The sequence below is a fragment of the Pavona decussata genome, unplaced genomic scaffold, assembly GCF_977016875.1.
Source record: "Pavona decussata unplaced genomic scaffold, jaPavDecu1.1 SCAFFOLD_49, whole genome shotgun sequence".
In the NCBI taxonomy this organism is placed as follows: domain Eukaryota; kingdom Metazoa; phylum Cnidaria; class Anthozoa; order Scleractinia; family Agariciidae; genus Pavona; species Pavona decussata.
In genome coordinates this window covers 115,507-137,163 of record NW_028145471.1, presented here as the reverse complement: position 1 = coordinate 137,163, position 21,657 = coordinate 115,507, and the positions used below count along the sequence as shown (strand labels likewise).

The 21,657-nt window shown below is 38.6% G+C and overlaps 1 protein-coding gene and 1 non-coding gene across 3 annotated transcripts in view; one reads left to right on the top strand and one right to left on the bottom strand.

Moving 5' to 3' along the window:
* Positions 1 to 21,657, top strand: part of LOC146481451 (uncharacterized) — a 106,469-nt gene continuing 84,812 nt past the window's right edge. The window contains exons 1-8 of one of the 2 annotated variants that reach the window (XR_014864423.1): positions 1 to 65; positions 676 to 793; positions 1,354 to 1,515; positions 1,624 to 1,701; positions 2,653 to 2,720; positions 2,995 to 3,088; positions 13,307 to 15,847; positions 16,557 to 18,031. Coding sequence is in view for 1 of the 2 variants with exons in the window: in XM_085108242.1 (XP_084964368.1) it covers positions 703 to 793; positions 1,354 to 1,515; positions 1,624 to 1,701; positions 2,653 to 2,720; positions 2,995 to 3,088; positions 13,307 to 15,847; positions 16,557 to 16,567 (3,045 nt within the window). In the remaining variant the exon portion in view is untranslated. Of the gene's footprint in view, positions 66 to 675; positions 794 to 1,353; positions 1,516 to 1,623; positions 1,702 to 2,652; positions 2,721 to 2,994; positions 3,089 to 13,306; positions 15,848 to 16,556; positions 18,048 to 21,657 lie in introns of those variants that run through there. The other variant, XM_085108242.1, reaches the window with a different exon arrangement.
* On the bottom strand, positions 19,269 to 19,341 carry Trnat-ggu (transfer RNA threonine (anticodon GGU)). The gene has a single exon. It is a non-coding gene; the product is annotated as a tRNA-Thr (tRNA).

The following is a 21,657-nucleotide window of genomic DNA, read 5'->3' as shown; positions in this document are numbered from 1 at the left end:
GAACTGTTATGATCATTTGTTAACACGCCAGGAACACTAAGAAGTGGTTTTGATAGCAAACTTCGGTAAGTAATTTGTATTCTAGCGACAGAATTTACATTTACTAGCCTATTCTTGGAAGTCTAACAACAGATTTTCTTAATCGTTCAAATAGAGGAAATAGCAGGAACCTGGGTACAAGCTATTACTCTACACACAGTTTACTTTTTCTGCTAAAGATTAAAAAATAATAATAATAATAATAAAAAGATAAAAAAAAAAAAAAAACGCAAAGAGAACTCGCAAGCAAAACGCAAACCACGCAGGCGCCAGCATGGAATTTGCCAGCTTATTAGAACTCAAGGAGTGTCGAGAAAACATGTCTTTTCGTTCTTCTGTAATTCTCCAAAACGCCGTTATTACAGAATGTAATAAATCATTAATCTCTTTGTTCTGTCCCAACAGTGAATGAGGCGAAATGGAATTAACGAACTGTTCCTCATTCTTCCCATCCGCTCACAATCTGTTATTCTGTGATAAGAAAACATCATGAATCTTAACATGTTGTCAATTCGGATTTTACCTTTAGCATTCAGTTGTATGGAGTGAAATTAACGAAGGCATCTCGCTTTAAGGTTTTGAAGGAATAACGACAGCTGATGCATAAAATCAACATAAAGGTTATTTGATTCCTAGGGTTTTTAGCCCGAGCTCCCAGCATTTATGGCGCAGAGTCAAAAGGACGCTGCAAGTAGCAATGACGTCAGACCAGCTGGTGAGGAAACATTGGATTTTGATGATGACACTTTAAGAGGTGAGAAGAAACGCTTGGCTCTTTTCTACCAGAATATTTCAATGTATAAACCCAACATAGTTTGGATAACCTCCCCTAGTGTGTCATACTATATGTGCGGTGTGCTAGTGGGGCCATCTTGGATCATGAATACCGAGGAAGGCTAGAGCGTCTCGTCCTAGTTCACTACGTTTTGTGAATTGAAAGCACATGTAAGAATTTATCCAACGGTCAATTTGATAAAACTCTCACAATTGAAGTTTAAAGCTGGGCCGTTCGGCTTACACAGAGAAAGAAACTCAATGAAACGTATTCTTCAACATTTCTAAAGTCTATTAGCTGTATTTCTCTTTTCGATTTCCACTGATCCATTCTTGCAGTTTAAGTAACGAATTTTTTATTATCATTATCATTTCATTACTGAGTTCATTTTCTGCTTGAGCATGTAATAACAAGGCAAGGGTCTAAGATTTTTAGCTACAAGCTCGAGTCAAATTGGTCCCAGCGTTCACAACGAAACCGGCTCCATTGCGCTGCAGCCTATCTACTAATACACTATCTTCTTAATTTCTTCATTTCAGCAATAGCAGAGGTTTACAAAAATGAGGGCAATGACAGTTACAGACAGAACGATTTCAACAACTCCATCTACTTCTACACGGAAGGGATTAAAGTAAACTGCAAGGACGAGGAACTGAAAGCTAAACTATACAACAACAGGGCGCAGGGATATTTTTGTTTGGGTGAGAAGTTTTTGATAACTTAAATTGGTTTATCAAAAAAGCGAAGGGTTATTCAATCGAACCTACATTAATATGCTAGCTTTCTCCTTATATTTTATTCTTTCACAGGGAAGTATACCGATTCCTTGAGTGATGCAAAAAATGCCTGTTCCTTACAACCATCTCATGTGAAAGCTATATTAACAGGTGCGAGTTAATAACAATGGATATATTATTGGGATCTTCTTCTTCTTCTTCTTCTTCTTCTTCTTCTTCTTCTTCTTCTTCTTCTTCTTCTTCTTCCAAGAAACCCCACCTCCTTCAAAAATGAAGATTTTGTAAGGAGTCGTTAAAAGTAAATAAATAAATAAATAAATTGGCTAACAATATGCAAATAGATGATTTTACAGTGACATACTTCAACTGAGTTACACAGCTAAATGTGAGATCTGTTTGAAAAATACGTTTTGTAGTCTTCTATGCAGATTAAGGGCGGTCCATGTCATATAAAAAGCGCCATTTTACGATCGATACAGTTTTCACGAATGTGACACACAAATGATTTCATGTTTTGACCTCAATTTCCACAATTCCCAAGTTTATCATTAATTAGGCCATCCGCTTGTCTCCCTGTTTCCCGTCGTTGCATGCTCAAAGTTTAAGGTCGGTAGGTGATTCAGATTAAACAATCAGTAAAAATGAGAGAAGGAATCTGAAGCCATGCAGGAAGCGCAGTAACCCAACCAAGTATCTGAAAACAAAAGCTGTTGTCACAAATACAAACTAACCGGTTTTTGGCCCGAGTTCGCAAAAAAAAGCATCCATACTGACTACCACAGATTTTCCAAAGAGTAATATAACATGACGTTTGTTGGCAAAACTCCGGAAGAAGCGACTTAAATTATCTACTAAGACAGAGCACTTCGGTATTAATTGCACCAATGGAAGTCCATTTTTGTGAAAACGTAGCGTATTAATTCAACGACTTAATTTAAACCTGTCTCTGCATATGAATTGTCGGGATGGAAATAAGTTAACTTGCAACATTACCTTGCCCCTTTGGATAATAAGAATCCTACTGAGAATGTCACATATCTCAGCTATTGTTTTATCAAATAAGTAAAAATAAACGCAAAACTTACATTTTCTTTTTATTAGGAGCAAGTGCATGCTTTCAGCTGAATCAGTTTGAGGAAGCCGTCACGTGGTGTGAAAAGGGATTGACAGTATCCTTCACTACAAATAGAAAAGATTTGTCATGTTCAAACTTCTTGGTTCAAGTTTCATGACAAAAAAAAGTTTTTTAGCCTTCATGATAATTTCAATTTCGCTGTTGTCCTTACTTGCCCATAAAAGAAAGAGAAAGAGAAAGAAACATACAAGAGAAACAGGCAAAGAATCAACACATATTTTCTGTGTGACCCTTCCTCCGGTCTGAGGGATTTGTAAGCTTTAGAAAACTTTTGCAACCGGCGTGTTATAGATCTTAACTGATGTAAGATTGACAAGAATAACCAGAAATTGGTGGAACTAAGGAGAAGATCTGTCAATGAAAGCAACAAGCAACGAAATACAGACGGAAAGGAAGATTCAGGTGAATTTAATGCCTTATAAGCTATTAGGGAAACACATGACATTGATGAAAGGAGGTTTTGAATTCTTTGAAAGGCTCGCGTATCAAACTAGAAAGAGTGATAGAAAGAGTGAAGTAAGCTGTGTAGTAAGTTCTTTAAGTTTTCTTCCTTTAACGAAAAAACGCCTGAGATAAAAAATAACTTCATAACCGAGAAAGGCTAGAATTTAAATTTTTCCTCGACCATAATTTGGCGGAAAAATTTTTATGCGCGGTGACTTAGAATTTCATAAAATGGCGTTCTATAGCTTGACTTTGCATCCATTTATTAGAAAATGAAAGCAAATCTTAGTGTAAATGCATCTAAATGGCCTGATTGCCATCGAATGTATCACCGATTTCAACTTGATGGCTTCACTGAATATCACGAGAGCAGAGATTTAATACTAGAAGGCATGAATCAAGAAAATGGTTTTAAAAAATAATCGAACAAAACCCAATATTAACAAATCTGCAGCCTAAAGGTGCACCACAATAAACAGAAATTTCTTCAATGAACTTTTCAATACCGTATTTGTTTTCATGAGTATTCGTCTGACCTAATTTTCACTTTATATGGTTTTGGGACAAGCTTTTTGGCTACTAACAAAATACTCTCGTAATTAATTATTCAAAAATGCTTTTGTCCGTCGCCTGTGATCATAAAGTATTATGCAAGTCTTACACACCAAAAACGGGAATGAGGAGGGAGAATTACCAGTGCATCTCACTTTGAGTCTAGTGACTTCTTATTCTCCATGTCTCAAAATGAGAGAGAACGAGCGGCACGATGAATTAAACTTGCTGTCAGGAATTTTAAGCTATTCTGATAACAATATTTGTTTGCTGCTAGCCTTATGCCTTAAGGACGGTGCCTACTTTTGCTACTTCGCATGCTTTCTGTGCATCTCAAGATACTTCGGTTTCCTATGGGTGGTGCCTTCTAATACAGAGATATTTTTTGCGCGGTTTAAAACTATGCGGAATAAGCAGAACTTAGCAAGTACTCTTGGTATCCAAAAACAAAACGGGGGGTAACCATGCATTTTTTAGGGACAGTAAAACTTCAAAATGGAAAGAAATGCCATCCATTGCCTTGTATTTTACTGGTTTTTCCCAACAATTTTTATTTTGGATTTTAACAGCCTTTGCTTAATTCTGCTTTGGCCGCATAGTTATAAACTGCGCAAAAATAGTTCTGTATTAGTAGGCACCGTCCTTAAACAGTGTCTTTTTAGAAAGATTTGATTTGCTACTCGTTCAAAGTACCGGGGTCTTTATAGCGGAGCTCCGCGCGCCGGAGGCGCGCTGCAGAGCACCATAACTGAGAGAATTTGGTAACCCGTGAAAGCGAAAAATTTTGGTTTGGTTATGACGTCACTTGTCCACCCATACGACCGTCCGTCGTCCGACGGTATGCAATCCCACAATGCTAATGCGCTCGTGTTTGTTTGGCGGGAAGTTGCATGGTGAGGTGCGTTTACAACAGAAATGATAAAGAACACAAAATACAAAGTCAATTTATATGTTCTCGTTGGATATGTTGACAAACGTGGAAAGAAGAGAAAGAGAGGGTAAAAGAAATCAGAAAAGCGGGGACGATTAAGCAAAGTTCAACGTGAAAGCGAGCGATAGATAGCAAGTTAGAGCAGGCCGGCCGGAAAGGTAAGTTTAAAGAAGCCTCACATTTGTCTATATCACCCGTTTATGATCAGTTATGGCAACTTTCAGAACTCTTAAATAGCTTTACATAGACACTTTAATCACTTTTGATATCACTAATATTTGAGGAGAAATTAATTTTTGAAAAATATATTTCGTGGCCGTGTTTTACATTTGCACCGCACGGCTCTCATGTGATTGTAAACACACACGAGTTTCTAAGTTCTTAAATAATTCTACCAAACACCAAAGAGTATTTTTCTGTATTCTCCTTTTGTTAACGTTTATTTAGAGACTAGAGTCATTAATAATTAGGAGCAGAATGGATACAGTTTATGAATTTCCAAACATTTTTTCCCGGGAGCTATTTTAATAACTTGCTCTCGCAAAAAAATACCATGTTTACGTAATTTCGACGGCCGTTTAAACGGATCATTTGTAAATTAAAATAATTTCTTCCAGGAAAAAATCGATAATTTATTGTGCTACGTGTTTCAAGCTTTACACAGATACTTTAGTCGTTTATTAAATTCTCGATACCTTTGATATTCGTACAGAAATTAATTTTTGAACATTTTGTTTCATGACCGTTTTTTTTTTCATTCGCTCCGCACGGCTCTCATGCGTTTGTAAATACACACAAGTTTAAAAGCTCTGAAATAATTGTACCAAAAGCCAAAGACTATTTTCCCGTATTCTCCATTTGTTGACGTTTATTTAGATACTACAACTATTACTATAGGAGCAGAATTGACACAGTTTTGAATTTCCAAACATTTTTTCCCGGGAGCTACCTTGCTCTCGCAGAAAATATCATGACGTTTACGTGATTCGACGGCCTTTTACAGGTCATTTGTAAACGAAAATGCTTTCTTCCAGGCAACAATCGATATTTTTTCTTTATGTTATGTGCTCAAGCTTTACACATTTTACCCGTGATACCACCAATATTCGCAGAGAAATTATTTTTTGAACATTTTGTTTTTGAGCCGTGTACATGCATTTGCATTTGCGCCGCTCTGCCTTCATGCGCTTGGACTGTATAAACACGCACAATTTCTTTTTAAAAACGGTCTGATATTTCGCTCTACAACCAAGCGTTAAAGTATTAAAATTTGTGTAAGGTCCAGAATTATTTTAGTAGGAGCGATATTAACTGAGTTATGATTTTCAAACATTTTTATCCGAGCGCCAAATAAGTCTGGGAACCCTGTTAAGCAACGACGACGGTAGCAACAACATTTGAACAAAAATAATTACTCCGCAATTAAATTTTGATGCATTTCTTTGCAGTCCTCCGCAAAACAACAACGTGAAATGACCTAATTTAAGGAATTTGTGGAGAACATGAGCAAACCACGGTGAATTTTTCTTTCTCTGTTAACTTGAACGCAACTCCTACCAATTTAGGCAACGTGCTCGCTGTTTACTAGTCTAATGCGTTTCTGAGCAACAATCAATGTTTTTTTCTTTATTTTACGTGTTACAAACTTTACAAATATACTTCAATCGCTTCGATATGGGATAAATATTCGTAGAGAAACTAATTTTTGAACATTTTGTTGCGGGGTAGTTTCGTTCGCACCGCACGGTTCTCATTCTGTTGTAAACACACTAAAGATCTGTGCCAAGCTACCAAGAGTGATTTCCCCGTGTTCTCCTTTTCTTGGCGTTTATTTGGATTTCAGTAGGTGCAATATTGACTGAGTTGTAAATTTTACACGTGCAATGAAGAGAGAATATAATTTTAATTCAGGAGTAAACTAACAACGATAAAACTTAATGTCAGGCATAAATTTATTGTTCACCTGCGCTGTGAAGCTTCCTACCGCTTGAAAATCCGCGAAAATAGATCGATAAAAATAGCAAACGGTGGATCTAAAGAAGGAACTTACGGAGTAATTTCTGCCACTGTATTTGACCTGCTCCTTCTTCCCATCAAAAATACACTGTTATGCTCGGTTATCATTCGTTGTAAGAAGAAGTAGCGAGGTGAAAGCACTTGTTCGCCATGACTGATTTCAGTTTCTCAGCTAAAGAAATGTCAATCCGATCCAAGTTTTTAGCTTTGACGTAAATGATATTTTGCTGTTTCTTGTAAGACACGAAAACTTAACGTTTAGGAATTTTATTTCTCGCTGCAGCACTTGATTTCCATGTATTTGTGCTACAAACAACTCGGCTTAAACAGCCGAACTCCAAAGAATTTGAAACAACTCGTTATTTTTGGACACAAAAGGAAGAAACCAACAAAATGTAGAACTGGCGTGCACAGCCAATCTGGAGCGAGTATTTTCGCCTCTCGACCTATCAGAAGTATCTAATTTTGTCCTCTGTATTACATTGTTGTTGTTATTGTTGATGGACAGTTTTTGCTGCATATGCACTAAAAATATATATAACTGCAAAATGAATGAAGAAGTGGTAACGTTATTACGTTCATACGCTAAGCAGATTTCTATAAATGCTATGAAAAAAATTGGAGCTCCGCTTTTAGGCTTGGCTAAATATATATATTAAGGTAAAGAAGGTACGTGTGAAAGAATAACATATGAACGCAAAAAGACACCAGAGGAGTGCGTTCAGTATACTTTTATAACAGCAAAATTACTTTGGATAACGAATCAATCTTCGACGAAAGCACTACGTTTCTGACCAAATTGAGCAATTTGTCCTTTTTATACCATGATTTAATTGTGAGGCCTTGTAAGATTTTCATATCGTTATATATTTGAAGGTCCTTGCTTATTTGATCGCAGGCGCATAGCTCACGGACAGCAAAAGTATATTGTAAACCCCAAACGCTGAATACAAATTCTTTTTCAAAACAAATAAATGTAAAACTTGAGATTCAAACTTTATCAATGCTACCTTATTCTTTAGAAAACAGTAGATTTTGGCTGAATGGTTTTAGATCTAGAGGAACTACCAAAGTACCTTGTTGTTCGTGTACCATTTGGCTTTTATAAACAAGAACGTGATCCTCCAATGTACCGGGATTTTGAGCTAAGAAAAAAAAATTGGTGGCTTGAGAATACAAAATATATCAGAACTCCAAAGGGAAAGATCCTTAAAATATGCGTAATTCAAGTTCCTAGATCCTAAGAATAGCACTGAAATAAGAAATCGACAGAGGCCGAGTTTAACGTAGATTATGAAGCAACCTAACGTCTTAAAAATTAGGTTAAAATATAATAAAAAGAGCAAGAAACGTTATTGATCAGTAAGATTGTCGTGATCATAGTATAGTTTTATACGCCGATGACGATCTTGGTCTTCGGTCCTTCGAGGAGGAAGCAAGGATAGCCATCGTCTGACAGCCAAGGCAAGCCACCTGGGAGAACGCGGAACGAGAAAAAAAAAACTGCTGCGTAACTTTTTCTTGTTCCTGGAAACTGTTGCTACCTCCATCTTTATTCAGTTAACTTATGATCCCCTACCATCTAAGACAAAACTCACTCACTGTGGTATAATTGATTCTGACATTTCCGAAGGCCTCGCTGGACACGTACACCTGGAGCCGCGGCTAAATTCTTGCTGTGGTGGAAGAAGTAGTTAAGGTTTAGTCTAAAATCGTAAAGTAAAAAGCGAATAAGCAGAAAACAACAGCCATCCCGCTCATCCAGGACCAAGGAAGCAAGCAAGCACTTCGGCCTACCTCGCTCCGACCAACGAGTGAACTGACATGGTCCTCTAGTGTAAAAGTGCTGAGAGGGTATTGCTGATAGAACGAACGGCCGCAAGCAAGGGAGGAAAATATAGAGGAAGAGGCTTACGAACGGAAAATGATCAGATAAATATCGGAGAGGAACTTGCGAAGACAGAGGCTGGTCATGTCATATCATGTCATGTCACACTAATCGGGATGGGATGTCATAGGTTCTTTGGCTAATCAAGTAGTATTCTCACTCAATCTGTGCTCTGAAAACTCAGCATAGCTTTCAAATCACTCCCTGAAGTTTGCAATTGGTTATATCCTGGTGGCTGCGATTAAAGCGTCTACTACGATTTTTTCAAAGGCCAGGTAACTGTAGTACTGGGGAAGCGCGTTTGGCTGCTTTTGAAAAAGCGCCAGATGAGTGGATTGGGGAAACGGGGTGGGGGTGTGCTGAAAGTATGTGGGAGCTCACAAAGGGTGTCACAGCCAAAAGATATCTGATGATGCGAGAAATGTTAAGAACTTTTTGAACAAAGCCCTTCTCTAAATTTTATTTATCTTTTGTCCAGCGCATATATACGTCTAAATTGCATCTCGTAAAGGGGACTTAAAATATTTCACTGCCCTAATCTAACTCAGATGGGTAAATCGTTTATGGTTCGTACATCCCAGAAACACAACTGCACATCCAGACCTTGGTGTATTATCAACTGTGAAAACGTTTTCGCCTTCCATAGGGGAGTGGGTTTAACAACAACAAATGTGAGAAGAGCAAGTTTGTTCCCACGTCTATGAAAGTAAGCAGAGTGAACCATGCCAAAATGCTATGTTTTTGGTGGGTCAGAGCAATAGACAAAGACGAAGTCTTTCTCAGTACCATGGCAATCATGAGTATTAAAACACGAATCTCTGTCTTCGTGTTTTAATACGGATTTTAATATGTTTAAGTTTACAAGATTATGCCAATGAAAAACATTCAAGCCGAGACACCGGTAAAACCAGTGAGATGACTCAACTGAACGGTCAGGCATGTTGGGAACGAACAGACGGAGCGACCTAACAAATGAGATCACATAGACCACTTAATGACCAACATAACAACCAGACAGTTAGCCATGAAGATTCCCGATGAAAAGAACGAATGACAAAACCGAGTGCCAGCCCAACCATCCTCCTGAAAGAACGGGTGACAAAGACAATTAGACAGCCATGAGTATTAAAAAACGAATATCTGTCTTCATGTTTCAATACAAATTTTAATATGTTTTAGTTTACAAGATTATGCCAATGAAAAACATTCAGGCCGGGGCACCGGTAAAACCAGTGAGATGACTCAACTGGACGGTGACATAGTGGGAACGAACAGACGGAGCGACCTAACAAATGAGACAACATAAACCGCTGAATGACCAACATAATAACCACTCAGTTAGTCATGAAGATTCGCGATGACAATCGAGTGCCAGCCCAACCATACTCCTGAAAGAACGGGTAACAAAGGCAATTAGATGGTTACATTGGTGGGAATGTGGGGCATTTACGCGGTGATGATCTGAATCTCAAAAAGGGGCTCGCTGAAATACAGGAAACATAGGATGGAAAGTTTAAGGCAAAGCGTACATTGTGCTCTACAGCAGTTCCCTGTTCCGTTTATTTTAATCCAAGAATTCATGGATCAATATCTGCTGAAGCTGCATGGTGGTTCAGGAAAGCTGTGTTTGAAGAGAAGTCGAACCAGCTCCTTGCTGAAAACAAAATCAGCTGGCGTTTCAACCTCAGGCCTTCCACTTGATTGGACAAGTAGTACGAAAGAATGGTTGGGTTAAACAGAAGCGCTATTGAGAAGACCGTTGCGGTGCGTTTGTTAAAAGAAATTGCTCTTTGATGTGGAAATAGCCTTGAAACCTGGCTTCCAACCTATATAGATGATGATATTATACTTCCAATTCTCACTCCTTAAATACCATGATGTTCCTCCCAGCATCATCTTACATGACCCAGCAACACATGGTGAAAGAGGGCCAAACACCTAAATCTTGGATATTGGCGATGTAGTGATCCTTAAACTGAGCAGGAAAACCGTGTAATATAGCCTCTTGGGATACTTTCTGGAACTATATTCAGGATGATCCGGAGCTGTGATAAGGGTAAAGATTCGATAAGGGAGAAGCTTTCTCAACACGCCACTGCAGTGTCTTTATCCAATGGACTTTCATGTGGCTCAGCTGTTCACGCTCCGTCTGTAGTTCTCTACGCTGATGCCCTGATATTCGGGCCAACAAGACAAGCAGCTCTACAGCCTGAGAGAACACCACAGGAAAGGAGAGGAAAAATCAGTATATTTGGGAAATTTTAGCTGACATTGAAAATTGAAAGTTTATACAGGGTTTGTTAGTGAGTACATAAGACTACTTTATTTTTGTGATAGTTGCTGTTTACCAGAAGCCAGTCTAGGCTCCCGTGTTAGGGAAAACATAAAATTCCTTCGTAAATATATGCGAGAGAGTGTCGGAGACTGGGGCGCGTATTGTAAAGATGGGATATCGAGTGTTGAAGTTGAAAGCTATCCGTGTTATTTAAAATTGCCCAATTGGTGAGTTTTGTTGGGTTGCTACACTTGAGACAATTTTAATGGAGAAAAATGGTAAGTTGTTTTATTTGTTTTATTATAACTTTGTGTTTAAATGTTAAAACATCCGACCCTTCGCGAATTTCTGCTAACCTTAAACCGTAATAAATTCATTTTCAGTTAACCCATTGTGCACCAGCCGTTTCCAGAGGTTTTCCAAAATTCAGCAAAATTGGCAAAGTGGTTATTTCCTACCCCATGTGCAGTAAAAATACATAACTTACAGGGCAAAAAAAACAACACTCCTTTGGTCTAAGATAGTTAAAATTACTAATTATGGAATAAAATACACTAGCTGCCAATTAAAAATTTTCCAAAGAACAAACTTGAAGGTAAAATGTAATTTGATCCGCGCGTCACATGGGCGAAATTCGATCCGTCTCGAGAGCATGTGTTTGTTTACGGAAGATTACACAGTTGTCACGTTTTCTCAATGAAAATAGAAAGAAAAACACACAGAAAGCTTTCCTAAATGAAAAATTTATTCAGAAAAGTCTTTGTTTACGCCTTAGAAAGAAAAGCGTACAATTATAAATGCGAAACGAGTGACACGCAAGCGATTTGAAGGAACACCAAGTCCAATTCGAAGCGAATTTATCGAGCCGTGCGGGGCACTTTTTCAATAATTTCGCAAAAACTGTTTAGAATACAAAGAATCGGTCAATTAGAATAGTTTTTCAGTACAAATTCACAATCAAACCTGTATTTTTTTGGCTGTTGAATTCCCAGAAGTAGTCGAAAATTTCGCAGAAAGTCCGTGGCCTGAATAATAATTTAAGCTGTCCGCTCGCTCGTCGCCTGGATAAAACAACAATTCGCACTCGAAGCGAAATTTCTTCGCCGTTATTTCTCGGATTTCCGCTGTCGAAACTGTTGACTCTTCCTTAGTAGTTCTTTTTTTCGATTTACCATTTCGAAAAGGTGTGTTTTCCTTTGGAAAACGCGAAAATCGGCGACTAAAAAGTTAGCCGCGCAGCCCACGAGGCAAAAAAATTGAAATTCGACTCCACTTCTTAAAGACAAAAAGCGCTTTTGTCTAGGAACCGCAAAGACCTAAAACTATATGCGCAGTAAGTGGATTCTGATTGGTCAGTCCTTTCTGAAGACAATAAGAACAAAAGGGGACAAAAAATCTCTTCTAGGGAGGGGTAAGACCCCAACGCGGACCGAGCGCGAGGATGCCCAAAATCACGGCCGGTTTTTGCCGGCACGGTGCGTTATGGGCATTTTCTAGCCCTCCATTCCACCTCCAATATTTTGGTCGACAAGTGTTTTCTCTCGTTATACTTATAAAGTTTACTGTTCCCAGACTATTCAGTTAAGATTGGTTATTTTCTACGGCGCAAAAACCACGTTTTCGATTAAAACGTTGTTTCATACGAGGCTCTTTGGGTGACTCAGACAAGCAATTTTTATGAAATCGGAAGAAGTGGCACATAAAAGCAAACATTAACAAAGGAAAAAACGAAACCATCCCTATTCTTTTAAATGCGTGTTACTCGCAAGGGAAACTTAAGTTTTCTAATTAAGTTTTACCTAATTTACCTATTAAAGTTTGCACTTGATCAAAACAAATACACTAAGAAAACCGTATGTTTGTTATCTTCAAATGCATCACTAATTCAAACTTGATACACGAGCCTTCAAATTTTTTATAAAATCCGTCTATTTTCACCATATTTTTCCCAAAACAAGCAGTAATTTGTGACAAAAAATCTACCGACTGTATGCTTTATCAAAATGTTAGCGATATTGATCTGAACACTTCTACCACCACTAAGTCATATTGCTCTTAAACGTACTCATAAAGTCCTCGTTCTTACCGTAAGGAGGAAGTAAATGAGACTAATGCCTTACAAGGAAGTTTCTGGACATGATAATATCTGCGATTTCTAACTTTTTATAGAAGTATTTTGCGATATAGACCCCATCTGCATACTCCAAGTTTTCATTCCCCGTACATTAAGTGTATATAGACTCCCACAGCGTCCATTACTGAAACAATTCAAGCGAGACTTTCCACCTTATCAAGAAATACCTCAAGAATATAACAGTGTACGTAAATATTACTGGACTAAGATCAACTTTAGTAATCTTTTATCTTCAAACAATGGAGATAATGTGCTACACTTTCGAATTATATTTTGTGATTTCTATGATAAGCACACACAAACAGTCATAACATGCCCGTATGAAAAGGCTCTAAAATGTATTCATAGAATAAGTATATCCTCTATGTATATTTCTACAGAGTTCGCTACAGTCTTACCAAAAATTACAGGGACGAAAGATTCTGTAGACGAAAGCTCCGGAGAAGGAGAGGCCTATTGCAACCTCGGCATCGCGTATGACAGGCTTGGCAACTTCCTAAAGGCCATAGAGTACCATGAAAAGCATCTAAAAAAAGCAAAAGAAGTAGGCGATAGATCCGGAGAAGGTGCGGCCTATGGCAACCTTGGCATTGCTTATCAGAGACGGGGCAGCTTCCAAGAGGCCATAGAGTACCACGAAAAGCATCTGAAAATAGCAAAAGAAGTAAGCGATAGATCCGGAGAAGATGCAGCCTATGGCAACCTTGGCATTGCTTATCAGAGACTGGGCAACTTCCAAGAGGCCATAGAGTACCATGAAAAGCATCTGAAAATAGCAAAAGAAGTAAGTGATAGATCCGGAGAAGGAAAAGCCTATGGCAACCTTGGCAACTCTTATAAGAGCCTGGGCAACTTCCAAAAGGCCATAGAGTACCATGAAAAGCATCTGAAAATAGCAAAAGAAGTAGGCGATAGAACCGAAGAAGGAACAGCCTATGGCAACCTTGGTAACGCTTATAACAGCCTGGGAAACTTCCAAAAGGCCATAGAGTACCATAAAAAGGGTCTGAAAATTGCAAAAGAAGTAGGTGATAGATCTAGAGAAGGAGGGGCCTATGGTAACCTTGGCAAAGTTTATCGGAGCCTAGGCAACTTGGAAAAGGCCATACACTACAACGAAAAGGATCTGAAAATAGAAAAAGAAGTAGGCGATAGATCCGGAGAAGGAAGAGCCTTTTGCAACCTCGGCAACGCTTATCGGAGCCTGGGCAACTTCCAAAAGGCCATAGAGTACCATAATAAGCATCTGAAAATAGCAAAAGAACTTGGCGATTGTTTCGGAGAAGGAAGGGCCTATGGTAACCTTGGTGGCACATATTTGCTCTTGAGAAACGTCCAAAAGTCCATAGAGTACAGTGAAAAGTCTCTGAAAATTGCAAAAGAAGTAGGCGATAGATTTGGTGAAGGGATGTTCTATACTAACCTCGGCAGCGCTTACCAAGCTCTGGGAAAGTTTGAGGGAGCTTGCAAATATTATCGAGCTAGTGTTAGTGTACTTGACATTGTCAGAGCTTCCATTACCCGTGAAGATGCCTTAAAAATAAGTTTTCGAGACCTTTATCGCAATGCCTACAGTAATCTTTGGCAAAACCTATTGAAGCTGGGATCAATAGATGAAGGTTTGTGTGCTGCTGAGGCTGGTCGAGCACAGACCTTGGTTGACATCTTAAAAAAAGAGTATGGTTTCACAGAATCTCCATCAGCGTCACTTGAACCTAAAGAAACAATTTCTTACATCTCAAACAAGTTATCTACGAAAACGGTGTTTTTGGGTCACAGGCGCAACGAAATCACTTTCTGGGTTATCAGCAAGGGAAGCAAGATCGAGTTTCGGGAAAAGGAATTGGAACAAGGAAGAGTGGAAGAAGATGCAGTGACTGTTTTGTTGAATACTACTTTGGAGAAAATTGGAGTTGGCGTCCGCGTAAAATGTGAGAATCGTTCACTGGATGAGCTAAATGATGATGATGATGATGATGATGTTGACAACAATAATGAAGAGGATGAGGATAGGCAAGAAGTGCCCTCACAATGCACCATTAATGCCTTAGAACCATTACATGATGCGATTCTAAGCCCCATTGCAGACTTGTGTCAAGGTAACGAATTGATCGTTGTCCCCGATGGTCCCCTTTGCCTGGCTCCATTCTCAGCTCTGAGTACATCTATCCACATCCGCACTGTGCCCTCGTTGACCAGTTTAAGACTGATCACAGATCGCCCTGAGGACTGCAAAAGTGTGCAGAAGGCAATGCTTGTCGGAGATCCATATCTGGGGAATGTCAAGTATCCAAAGTTCAGGCAACTGCCATATGCCAGAGAGGAAGTAGAGATGATAGGAGAAATTCTAAAGATTCGACCACTAACAGGAACAGAGGCAACTAAAGACGAGGTGTTAAAACGAATTGCTACAGCTGCTTTGATTCACATCGCAGCTCACGGACGAAAGGAAACGGGAGAAATTGCTTTAGCTGCAAATCCCGGATGGGAAAAACATTACGATGCAAAGAAGAAGGGTCCTAAGGAAGAGGACTACATGATGAAAATGTCAGATGTCCAAGCTGTTAAGCTGCGAGCAAAACTGGTTGTGCTTAGTTGCTGCCATAGTGGCAGAGGAGGGATTAAGTCTGAGGGTGTCGTCGGAATTGCTCGGGCTTTCTTGGCTGCTGGGGCTCGTTCTGTTTTGGCTTCACTTTGGGCAATTTCAGACCAGGCAACTATGGAGTTCATGAAGAGTTTCTACCAACATCTTGGAGATGGTAAAACTGCCAGTGTGGCTCTTCACCAGGCTATTAAGTGTCTTCGAGAGTCAGAAGAGTTCTGTGCTGTGAAGCACTGGGCTCCTTTTGTACTAATTGGTGATGACATCCACTTGAATTTGGACGCAAAGAAGCAAGGCACTGAAATGATGCGTGAAAATGGTAAGTTTTGAGTTCTAAATGTTGTGGTGGTTGTTGTTGTTGTCTTTTTGTGAAAAACTTCATCTTTGTTTAATGTTTGGATGTTGAATTATCCACATCCAGGACAGGTGGTTGTAACAAGAGTGTTCAAAAGCAAAGTTGTATAGCAGTCTGTTTTAAAATTAGAAAAGTGGGTCTTTACAAAACAGGGAGAAGCCATATTTAGCACACAAAATAGCAATCCCAGCTCCAACCAAAAATAAAAGACTGCTTCAGTAGGCGAAAACTTGTGAAAAGAATTCTGAAAAAACATTCAACGAATGAACGAATACATGAATATCCAAAAGGAACGTTTTTGTGATTTTGGCTCCCCGAGAGAAATGAAATCGGTCGCGACTCTTTCTGTTGATTGTTTTAATACATTTACTTTAATTGTTCCTCGCTTGTGGTTGTTTAAAGGTATTGACCACCAAGAGATATCAAACTACAAAGTATTTCCCTGGTATACCACAACGGAGTCAGAGTAATCTATTTCTTTTGTTTTGGGTCTCATAGCCTTCACATTTTCCTTGCACTTAACTCTAACGTAATGATGTTAAACATTACAATTTCGGGAATCCTTGAACAGAGTTAGATTTACCAGAGTAGACATCTACACCAATCTCATCGCATCGGTCAATAGTGTGATGTTTTGGCTTAGCTGATGTACTTCATTTCTTCTCTCTTCCAGTGGCTGAATAATCAAGTCAAGAGAATATCTACAAATCAGAGAACCAAACTTTGCCAACATACAATTCCCCTTGCTCTGAGGATTTATTTTATCCTTTCTTAAAATCTGGAAAGCTACAAAGAGGTCGTGCCATGACTCGTTTCTGAAATCCCTATTTGATTACGCCGCCACCTTTTTTTTAGGGAAAATGTGGGAAAATAAGATCGAGGAACATTTTTTAACAAATTCTCTTATTTTCTCTCTATATCCCTATAAAAAGCTTTACATAGCCAAAACAGCTGTTAGAATTTTATATGCGACCTTAATTTCATTTATAAAGATACGCATAGACAGCGAATCCAGAACATAACTTAAGCAAGGACAGTTAGGCAATAACTATACTTATTAAAGAAATTTGATTGCTTGAATGATTGTCTCTTAAGCAGCCGTTACTTGGCGTCCAGTACACTTCTGCACACTAACGACTGCTCAAGCATTTTTATACGAAACACAGATCCTTCCACACTCTTTGCCAATGGCAGTTGTGATTCCGTTTTTCCAAACTAATACATGCCAAATTCTACGCCAGAAGACTTATGTGTGCCAGGATCCATAACCATCATTTGTCCTTATTTGCCGTTTCTGGGATATTGTGAGACTCGGTTTTGGTCCATGATACATTTTTATGGTACCCAAACTTCACAGTGAAATAAATTATTAATCATACCGTGAAAGGATTAGGACTAGGCATTAAACAAATTCATAACACAATAACAAAAAAGTAGAAGAATTTCAAGCCTTATAAGTCAGCAGCAAACTGACCCTATTTTGATCGAAGTGAAACAGGTTTTTCCCTTCATACCGCTGACCACTTATTTTTAGGGCCTACACAGGAATAAGGGTCTTGGAGACGGCCTTATTCGATTTAACTTGAGAAGCAGTAGTTTGTAGCCAGTTTTGGTTTATAATCTGAGATAAATAATTTCTTTCGTATAGTTCTCCACTTCAGTCCAAAATGTCAGTTCTTTTAAAGTGAATGCCAGTATTTGGCGGTGAATTGCCCGTTCTGAAGTTCAAATGGAGACAGAAATTTAAATCCATCGAAAAAAAAGATTACATTAAAATTAGTCACTTTACGAAGTTTCAAATATCGGAATATTAGACTTTGTATTAATTTGGGGGACGCCATTTCAGAATGAGAGACATTTGTATAGAATTTGGGCGACCTTTGACAAGTCGCAGCCTGTGTACTACTTCAGATACAGCGGTGCACACACGTTCTTTGATCATAGCAATTTAAGCTACTCTTGTTGTAACTGTCTTGGTAAGCCTGGTGAAATTTCATTACTTTTCAATGGTAGATCTTCCCATTTGTATTGGGAGACTAAGTTATATTACCTTTCAAGTTTTCCAAGAAACAACTTAGTTGTTAATGAAATAAATAAAAAATTAATTACTCAATTCGCTCGTTTTAGTATTGCTGTATCAAGATTAAGGTCATTTATCACGCTTTTTGTCAAAATCAAAATCAAAGGAGCTGCGTTACATCAAGACCATTAGAAAGGTGGGATTTGTATGGTAGGTATTGAAATCCTTTTCAAGGTTCTAAGACTAAGTTGGATTCCAAGTCTACGGAACATTATCCATGGAATCTAGGGGTCTTTCAGTAGCACGCGGACTCTGAAGTTGAGGGTGCTTTTTTTGGTGAGAATACGAAAACGGATTGGTGATCTCAGATCATATGCATGCTTGACAGCCAAAAACAAAGGAAAATCCGGAAAAGAATTATTTGCCATGACAACGAGGGATGGAGACTTGAAAATACGAAAAATACAGTTGAAACTCGAAATAAATAAAATAAAATTGAAAATAATAACACCACAAGCGAAAAAATAGCTCGGCCATTGACAAAAACAGCTGTTAAAAAAACGTGCCTGATAAGATATCAATAGGCGACTATCAAAGGTATTTTTGTACTCAAATTGTTTAGCTGTAGGAAAGGTGCTTACAATTGCTTTTAACTCCCTCTTCGTGCAGTTTTTTTGCGTAAAAGTTTTCTACCTTTTTACGAGCTCCTCGTGATAGGAAAATCAAACTGACGCAAACAAATTCGTAAAGTTAGAACGTCATGTACGATATTTGTTGTGTACCATTTTTGCACGGAAAACCGCTTGCCAAAAACACTTTTTCCAAAAAAAAAGTAAATGTCATGAATCCGGATTTAAATTTGATCTGAAGAATCCACCCGGAGTATGGACTTTAAGGATACATGATTCGTTTATGGATTTCACCAAAAACAACGCAAAATCCTTTTTGTTAAAAAAAAAAAAAAAAAAAAAAAAAACCACACCAACCCTTACTCAAAAGGTCATGTTCGTGTGCTTTGATTGGCGGATTTCGAACCACTTTGCGGTCAGACCGTTGTCGCTGTAATTATTATTGATTATGTTGCTGTGAGCAGTAATACACACAGTCCGTATGCAGTAAGCTGCAACTATCAGTGTAAAACGCCTAAACCGAAATATTTTATTACATTTTGATGAAAACGCTTTTCAAACAGTGATATATGTATTAACGACTCCTTTACAAACTATTGTGAGGCAATTTTGAGTGGAAAATTCAGAGAAGCAAAATTCTTTTCTTCGCTAAAACCAGGAAAAGAAAGTGAGAAGTGATCATCGCAGTGAATTTTCCAATTTATGCAACTGGAAATTAGAAGCCTGAAAAAAATTCAGGCTTCAACGGGATTCGAACCCGTGACCTCCGCGTTACCGGTGCGATGCTCTACCAACTGAGCTATGAAGCCACACATTGGGAGCAAGGTCAATTGTAGGTTCCCATTTTTCCCGTGAGAGGAGTGAAACGATGTAAAGTATATGAAATAATTCATATAGGAACTGCGGATGTAGATGAAAAAAAAAAAAAAAACCGGCTAAGCGAAGAAATTCCGGATCAAATTCCCCCGGCGGTGGGGAAGGGGGGGGGGGGGGGGAGAGTGTTCTGAAGCGGAGGGGGGGGGGGGGAGGGGATTCTGAAGGTTCGAATTGGTCGGCGCATGAGAGATAACAAGAATCAAATTTGCTCTTTCAGTTATTAATTTAAAACAGAGATCCCCAACGAAAATGTTGTCTCCTGATCTGGTGCCAAGTTTAAGCTGACATTCTAAGTCATAAAAAGTTTTAGGAAACATTATTTCACTCCCTGGATTTACCAGCTTTTGTTCATTTTGTGAAAATGCTAAATGACATCTTTTCGCATTTTTAACGGCAGATTTACCCTTTGGAAAACGAAAGGAATTAGTTTCGACCTCACTTTTTGCCAAAGACTGAATTTAAGAAGTCCTTTCAGACCAAATCCGAATTTTTGAGGCGATTAAGGCCTTCTAAAAAGAAGCTCACTAAAATAAGCCGTCAAAACTAAAACAATTCGTATTTTGAGCTATTTATAATTAAATACAATTGCTTAGTTGGGATTAATTATTAATTACAACAATGTTTGAGTGTCCAAAATAACTAATTTTTTTTTTTATTATAGTAGTAAAAAGAGCGGATCTCAGTAATACACCGTTACCAGGGGACTAGCCGCTACTCTAAAGTTACTGTCCTTCAGCCTATATCGTCGTACCAAACTCTCAACCTTGAATATTTATGTAAAGTTCGCCAGTTATTTTATGGAAACGTGGTTACGTGGGAAATGCACATGCTGATTTAGTTTACTTTGATGGTTCCTAGTAGCGTAACCCCTTATTAAACGTTCCCAAGACGTATTTCAGCAGAGGTGACAGTATTCTCCATTTATCCCAACAAATAATTTTATCGTTTCCGATTCATATAAGCCTTCATACTTTTAATTTTTGCGGCTTTGTTTTCATTGACACCGAACTAAAACATTTACAAGATGAAACGATTTTAATAAAAATATATATATTAAAATTTAAATATCAGTTCGTTTTTCTTTTGTTACTTAATTCAGTAATCTCAATCGGGTGCTGACAACAATTGCTCTAATTTATATCCTGAGACTCTCAAACAGCTAGAGGTCTGTGGCTTCTTATTCCACAGGGATCATATTATGAAATCGTATGAAAGGTAACAATGGAACATGATACTGTGGTGTAACTGTTCTTAGCTGAAGGATATAATGGAATAATATAATGGAAATGTAAGGTGTGGCATTTCGAAAAAAATGGAATATGACAGAGACACATGTACAGTCCATAACCGATTCAATGAGTTGCTTGGTGGAAAAAGTGACTCATAGCTTCACAATAATTGAAGAAAATGGAAATGAAACACCGTACATAAAGTCGAAGCGAAGAAAACGCTATGGCTAGGATTACCATGTCGATTCTCATCTTCTGCTTTTCCTCGTGTGTTTTAGCTTCCAAATCCTTCACTGTTGTAAACCATGTTTTGGTCGGCCATGTTATAACATCGTTTCATTCGTCGGATTGGATCGACCGCAACGAGGCGTGTCAGAAAGAAGCAAGGTGTGTTTCATATAACTATAAATTCATAAATCCCGATGGCTTGTGTGAACTCAACGAACACGGAGTCGACGCCGATTGCCAAGTACGGGAAACATTTATCTTTTCACCACGCTTTGTCTTTTAACATAATACGTGAAAACAGCACGATGGCCCGTATCATCCGGACAGCCGAGCTCACGAGTTGACCTCTCCCTCCTGCTCGTACCCAGAGTCCTCTGGCTTTTTGGTCAGTGGATGGTCGCAACTGCTGACAAAAAAGCCTGAGGACTCTGGGTACGAGATTTGGAGAACTCGAAAAAAATTCAATTTTTCGATTATTTGTCCCGTAACAGTTTGCATTGTTCTACCGCAGATATCCTGTAGTAATAAAATTCCAGTTCCCCCAGAGTCTCTCCTGGCGACCAACCGCTGGGCAAAGAGCCTGAGGACTCTGGATATGAGATTGCTCTCGCTCAAAAGTGACACTGTGAAGAAAATGTCTAACAGTTTTCTGGCGCCGTAGGATGTTATCAAATGAGGTGTAAACTCTTTTAACCCTTTAAACTTTCTTTTTATTTGCACGTTTTTGAGTTCTCCTTGTTCTGGGTTGATTTTGTAACATTATGGCGATAGGAAATGCCTCAACCAGACATC